The sequence below is a fragment of the Toxorhynchites rutilus genome, chromosome 1 (genome assembly GCF_029784135.1).
Source record: "Toxorhynchites rutilus septentrionalis strain SRP chromosome 1, ASM2978413v1, whole genome shotgun sequence".
Classification (NCBI taxonomy): Eukaryota; Metazoa; Arthropoda; class Insecta; order Diptera; family Culicidae; genus Toxorhynchites; species Toxorhynchites rutilus.
In genome coordinates, this window is record NC_073744.1 from 94,833,670 (window position 1) to 94,840,573 (window position 6,904).

Sequence of the window (6,904 nt, forward strand, 5' to 3'; positions counted from 1 at the left end):
AAAATCTCAAATCCTGTCTAGGTTCAGGGGGTCTTGCCAGCAGTCTCCGCACGCAATCATCCGGGAACTGGTCCCATAGTTTTCAAATTTTTAATTAGATTTTAGTTAGGTAGGTCATCAAATTTTTCAAATTAATAATTAATACATCCCTCTTTACGGGATCATATGTAAACTAGGCTCACAACCAAAAATTTCAAACAATTAGTAAATCCAAAATGTACCAAAGATGACAGGCCCCTAAGGCTGAGAAATTGATCTGTAAACCAAATTTGTAATTTTAAAAAATCCTCCAAAAAAATGAACTTTAAGCTTAAGCTTTCGTTCATTTGTTACTCTACTCTCGCACCGTGAGGACTCGAGCTCGTTAGTCTTTCGCAGACAGCTCGTTAGTCATTCGGTGGTAAGGCACACGAAGTCAGCTCGGATAAGCGAACCAGTAGCAGGATAGGTGGAGAAGCCACATCGCTATCGACCGGGAACTTTGCGTGAAATTCATCGCTATCGGAAGTCGACCGAATTGCTGATCCGCAAGCTACCTTTGCAGCATTTGGTTCATGGAATTGCTCAGGACCTCAAAACCGACTTGCGCTTCCAAAGTTCCGCGGCTATGACGCTGCAGGAGGCCTATTCGAAGATACCAATTTGTGTGCTATCCATGCAGAACGCGTCACATCATGCCCAAGGACATCCAGCTGGCCCATCGTATCCGAGGAGAGCGTGCTATTAGCTTAGCATATAATCAACGGCCCTTTTCAGGGCTCCAAATTTGATGGATTAGAGTACAGAAAAGTTTTTTACAGGCCGAACTGAAAGGAGCATTTAGGGAAAATCGTGGTTTCGATAATAATTCGTTACCGATAGGTGCCATGGATATGGATTTCTTAATGAAGAATATGAAATACATGACATGATGTAGTGAATATATCCGAAGAAATCACTTTGGTGAAACTGCATTATAAAATTATTTGTGTACGAATGTCGCAATCGATAGTCGACTCTAATTTGCGCTGGGTAATTTCCTCGGAGGACTCGATTCCTCCTTTGAGCATTAATAATCTCTTTCTGGCAAAACGATGTGGTATGAATCACATTATTTGAATGATAGAATGAAGAATTTTTCTACCAATTTCCTTCAACCTCCAAACGTATCTTTCTCCCGTTTGTCGTTTTCGCGTTCGCTAATCCTTTCTCACAACACCCATTTCTAGTCTGAGAAATTGTTGAGTAAACATTGTTTGCCAGTGCGCGTAGAGCGGGAATTCCTAAAGATTCATTGCACCTCTAATAAATTGCCGAAAGACGTGGTCTTACGTTGATCGCACTTGATTGAAAAAAACCAAAACGAAATGTATTTGGTCACAGTGTTATATGGATAGAAAACATTAAAATAAACTATTTCGCATGAATGTATTTTTCAATTCCCAGGGGAACTGGCAGATTATTTTTCAGCAACGATGATGACAACGAGAATTCCGCTTGTGTATGTGTGTGTGTGTGGCGGCTGCTCCGATGTTTCAAGCGGAACCGTGGCATCACTCTCCTCCTGATGGATTCCCTTTTGGCCTTAGGTGCACAAACAGGCTCTTGGTGACACCGTTCATCAGCGCTTTCATGATAAACGAAATTAGCTTCACAACAACAGCGACAACATGCTCCAATCGCTGTTCAATCATAACTGAGTGGGTTTACGAGCGGCGCTCGCTTATATACCGATTTTTGATTTCAATAGCCTATTTTGAAAGCAATTTTAAGACTATTGAAACAAGTTTTTGGATGAAAAAGTAACAAGTATATGACGCGTAGACATTTTATCTTTCAAATGAAGTGTTTATCATACCATTTCGTTCAGTTGTTTAAGAGCTATTAACGCTCAAAATCTCGGTCTCCGGCGTAACGCTTTCGTTCTCGAAACTTTGGTTTTACACCCCGGTATAGAAATGAAAGACGTAGTCCTACGTCAAAACCATTTCGAACGCACTTCATGCCGCCTTGTTCTGGATTTGCCACCAAAGCAGTTTGTATGAAGAACAAACTTTTTTCTTATGCTACCTGCTGCCGTTTTGCGATTGCGTTTGCCACTCGCCACTCGCTGCAACTGCCTGTTGTTTTCTTGGTGTCCACGGAACCGATTGTGGTCTGTTCTGAATGCGGGTTTTCTTATCATCGCGATCCTCCTTTGCTCCTTTGCCATGTCCAGACATGGCTGCTTGTGTTGGTTTGTTGATGTAATGTGATGCGAAACGATGTGGTGTACGGTTTGGATGAGAATGCTCGTTACGGTAACGGTAACGGTTTTGAATTAACGAGACTTTAAACTCTGAGAGTTCATTCGTCCTTGCCCTTGGGGGCGGGAAATTTAACTGGAAAGAAAACTAAGAAAACTATTGCAAAATTCATTATTCTCGCTCGACCTAGTAACCGCTATGGATGTATGTCGTATCGCCGCACCCTATACGGCCCTGGGGCCAAAAACACAACCAAACAATTGGAGCAGGGAAAAAGCCCCTTTTAGTGTGCTTGAGGAGCTCGCTTCTAAAAGGGGCGTAAAAAACCTGCTCATCTTTTGCTGAAAGTAGAAGAGAAGACAAACAAAATTTTATCAGTATAGGTAAATGTAGTAATTAGACATTAGATCTGGTCAAATAAACCTGTATCCTTTAGGAAATCGATGGTCCTTTTTTCCTCGATGGCGTCGTCCGATAGTGCTGTCCTTATGGTGTCTGCTACCTGAAACTTTATTCTTGAAGCATTAAATATAGGGCATGTGATTAATATGTGTTCCACCGTGAGTCTTACATTGCACGACTCACATAGTGTTGGTTCCGATCCACACATGATGAATTTGTGTGTTAAATATGTATGCCCGATACGTAAACGTGTCAGACATACTTGAGTAGATCGGAGAATACTATCCTTCCAGGGAAGGGTAGTATTCTTGATCCTTCTTAAGAAGAGGTCGCGGGAAAAATACCAACTGTTCTCCCAGCTCAATCTGAGGGATTGACTGACCCATCTGATGGTGTCTTTTGCTGGGGGGAGGTAGTCCATAGTTCGGAGAGCCTACCCTCCTTGGCGAGACGATCAGCCTGTTCATTACCCTGGATTCCACAGTGCCCTGGGACCCAGCAGAAAGTGATGTCCTTCCCTGTAATTTTTTCCTCAATGCTTTGTATCCAAGGGTGTTTACTATCGCCACTTTGTAGGGCCCGTAATGCACTATAGGAATCTGAGAAGATCACCACTTTACTGTCGTTATCACAGAGTGATGTCGCGACAAGGAGAGCGGCAATTTCGGCGGAGTATACCGAACATATGGAAGGCAGTTGGAATTTTAGCTCCGTGTTATTAGCAAAAACTCGAAACCCTGTTAGGTTTCCATCAAAAGACCCATCTGTGAAGATTTTGTGGTGGGTGTGATACTTGTTATGGAAGTGGTTATTAAAACAGGCCGTAACAATGCTGCTGGCTTCCCCAGCCCTAACAGCATTTTTGATTGACCAGTCTATCTTTGGCGGATGTGCGTGCCATGGATGTTGACCAACTCTGCTTAATGGGGCAATAGTCGGAAGGGTGACTTGGCTAATGTTTTGCAGCCAAATGTTGGCTCTGGAGTAAATGGATAGAAGATCCGGGTATTTCTCGGACGTCTGGATGGCTTTAGTGGCTAGCATATTTGTGAGGAAGTGTTCGAAAGGAACTACGCCAGCCTCCACAAGCAGAGCGTTAATTGGGCTGATCTGAAAGGCTCCTGATGCATATCTAATCACACTATGGTAGACAGGCTTTAAGTGATTCAAATGAGCCCAAGAGGCACGGCTGAAAAGTTCGATGCCGTAACGAATTCTAGAGAAGATAATGCTTTTGCCTATGTTGCAGATGGTTTTACGAGAACTCAAGCGGCATCGGCCACCTAAAGCTTTCACCAGCCGCAGGCGGTACTTCATATTAGCTTTAGCATTTCTGAGGTGTTGTCCGAAAGATAGTTTACTGTCAACTATCACTCCGAGAATTCGGACTGAGCTGACTCTCTTAATAGGCATGCCATTGATTAGACATGTTCTAAACCTTTTCCTATGACCTTTACATTTGCAGTAGTGCATTATATTAGACTTCTCTGCCGAAAACTTAAACCCAATGGAATTTGCCCAGTTACTAACAGCCGAGATTCCTTCGTGCAGTCTTCTGCGGGCCATTTCTGGGAAAGGATTTCTTGCCATCAGCAGTAGATCGTCTGCATAGGCCAGTACCTCGGTGTTTTTAGGGATAACCTCTAGAACCGACTGCATAGCAACGAGGAAGAGGGAAACTGATAGAACCGAACCTTGTGGTACTCCGTTTTCTAGGCAACGGTTATCCGAAAGTACTCCTCCGAAGTAAACTTGAAAGCTTCGATTGGTGAGGAAACAGCGAAGAATGTTGAAGAGGGAGCCTTCAAAACCCCATCGGTGGAGTTGATCGATTATGTTATGGCGCCATGTGGTATCGTAGGCTTTGGCTAGATCAAGTGAAGCAATTTCGCTGTGGTGGCCCTTTTCGATGGTTTCTTGAAGGAAATGATCGAGTTGACTGAAGTAGGTGCCCGTACCTTTACCTCGGCGGAAGCCATGCTGTCTGGAGTCTAATAGTTGGCATTCTTCAAGGGCCGTCCTAAGTCTTCGATTGATCATTCTTTCGAAGACTTTCCCTAAGCAGTTGAGGAGGGTTATGGGACGGAAGTTATTCGCGGCCCGTTTACTCTCCTTTAGTTTTGGGATAGGTATTACCAAGCCCGTTTTCCATGCATCTGGGAAATAGCTGTTAGCCCAACATTCGTTGTATATCTGAAGGAGTAGAATTTTGGCATGAAGAGGTAGATGCTTGATCATCGGATATTCGATTCCGTCTGGGCCAGCTGATTTGCTTTTGGATATTTTTATTGCCCATAACAACTCGTCCAAAGAGAACTTATCGTTGTATTTGTGGACCTGTTCCGAAGCAGGAGGAAAAACTTTAAGTTCCGCCTCCGCCTTAATAGCCTTGAATTCGTTAGTGTAGTTGGAGGTGGCTGAAATAGTGGCAAAATGGTCGGCTATGATGGGTCTTCGGAGAAGGTGCCATTAATTTCGAGGGAATAGCAGTTTGAAGCTTTCTTGCCACTAAGTGAGTTGACCTCAAAGTTCAGATGTCGAAGTATTAGGGTTGATGCCATCAAGAAATTCCATCCAACTGTTTTGCTTGGCTTCGGTTATTACCTTCCTAGCTAGTGCTCTAGCCGTTTGGAAGTTTGTTAGGGCAATCATTTTGCAAGCGCTTCCATCAGGAAGGCGTCGTAGGATACGGAGAGATTTTCTTCTCCTTTTGATGGCCTGTGCAACTGCATCGTTCCACCATGGGACAGCCTTTCGGCCGGGTTTCCCACTGGATATTTTGTTCAGCCGCTAAAATAATGGCGTTTGTAAATTCTTCCACAGAGCAGCTTTCATGTTCAGAAAGTAAGCTGTTGATTGTGGATTCGAAGCCTTCCCAGTCAGCCGACTGGTATATCCATTTCCTGCGCAAACGAATGTTTGGGTTTCTTGACAGGGTTCGGATGTGGATGGGGAAATGATCACTACCTCTGAGGTCACTATCAACGATTCAGCTCAACCTGGGGGCGAGGTCCCAGGAAGCAATCGTGATGTCGATGGCCGATGATGATCCGCGATGGATATCTATCCTGGTATGACGGTGATCGTTAAGTATGATGAGGTTTAGCTTTTGGACGATTCCCAAAATTGTTTTACCTCTTTTGTCACATTTGTTTCCTCCCCATGAAGAGTGGGAGGCGTTTAAGTCACCCATCAGGACGAATGGGTGCGGTAACTGTTTGATGGCATCCGTAAGTTGCGTTTCAATGTCATTACTGTGCAATGGGGGAATATAAATGGAAGCAAGGGTTACCTGTAGAGGTCCCTTCAGTTGTATCGCACATATTTGTAATGATGATGCTATGGGGATGACGGTATGAGGAAGGTCACTCAGGACAGCGAGGCAGGCTCCACAAAGCCCCGAGGATAGCCCTTTCTTGAAATACCATGAAAATTTGCCGCTAAACGCCCGCTCTAAGAGCGATACATTGATTTTTTTAGCTTCTTGAAAAGCCAGTGCTAGTGGGAGATGTTGTTCCTCAGCTAACATTAGCTTAATTTCGTTCATGGAAGTGGATAGCCCACGCATGTTCCATTGAATAGCAAGTTTTCGGTTGGGTGTTTGGTTACAGGACGAAGGGTTGCTGTTACTAGCTAGAGGAGTGAATTTTAAAAAAGACGGGTGGGTAATGTCGGGGACATAACCGGAGTGACGTAGGACCATACAAAGGGGACAGCTTTTGCTAAATATATATTTTAAATATATTGTTTTATTTTCTTCTCCTACGTGAATACCTACTTATCTACCTGAAAAATGGATTAGTTTACTGTTTACTCTTTATGAACATGTTGGGGGTTCAGAAAAGAACCTTTGGTGTTGTGTTTTTGCGTTTTTTTTACAAACTTCTTTTGGCGTATTTGGCACATATCGTACAATCAAAATGATGGCTGTGATAGGGAATGCATAGGTGGTCATCAGCTCATTTACTATCATATATTTCTCTATTGAGCACATTACCGTACCTTAAACTGTGGTTTCGGAGACGAATGAATTGTAAGATTTGTAGTCTCCGCAAACAAAGTAAATAAAAAAGAAAAAGAACTGAGGTTTTGGAGACGAACTCTACGATCTGTCGAGAAATAAACGAGCTATAAGCGTTCTGAAAAACCAACAGTAAATACAGGGACGGATGACATTCGGATTAAAGTTCTTTAAAATAAGAACAGAGCAGCAGGAACTACATAGCTCATCATGTTGCTCCTTAGTTATTTTTATATACAATGCAGATGTAACGTCA

The 6,904-nt window shown here is 43.3% G+C and overlaps 1 protein-coding gene across 1 annotated transcript; it reads right to left on the reverse strand.

The window, feature by feature from the left end:
* Positions 1 to 2,987: 2,987 nt before the first annotated feature.
* Positions 2,988 to 4,606, reverse strand: LOC129761200 (uncharacterized). The gene is made up of 2 exons (XM_055758914.1): positions 4,592 to 4,606; positions 2,988 to 4,529 (listed from the first exon to the last, which is right to left on the reverse strand). Exons 1-2 carry the CDS (start codon positions 4,604 to 4,606, stop codon positions 2,988 to 2,990), a joined length of 1,557 nt encoding a protein of 518 aa, XP_055614889.1.
* Between the last annotated feature and the right edge of the window lie 2,298 nt (positions 4,607 to 6,904).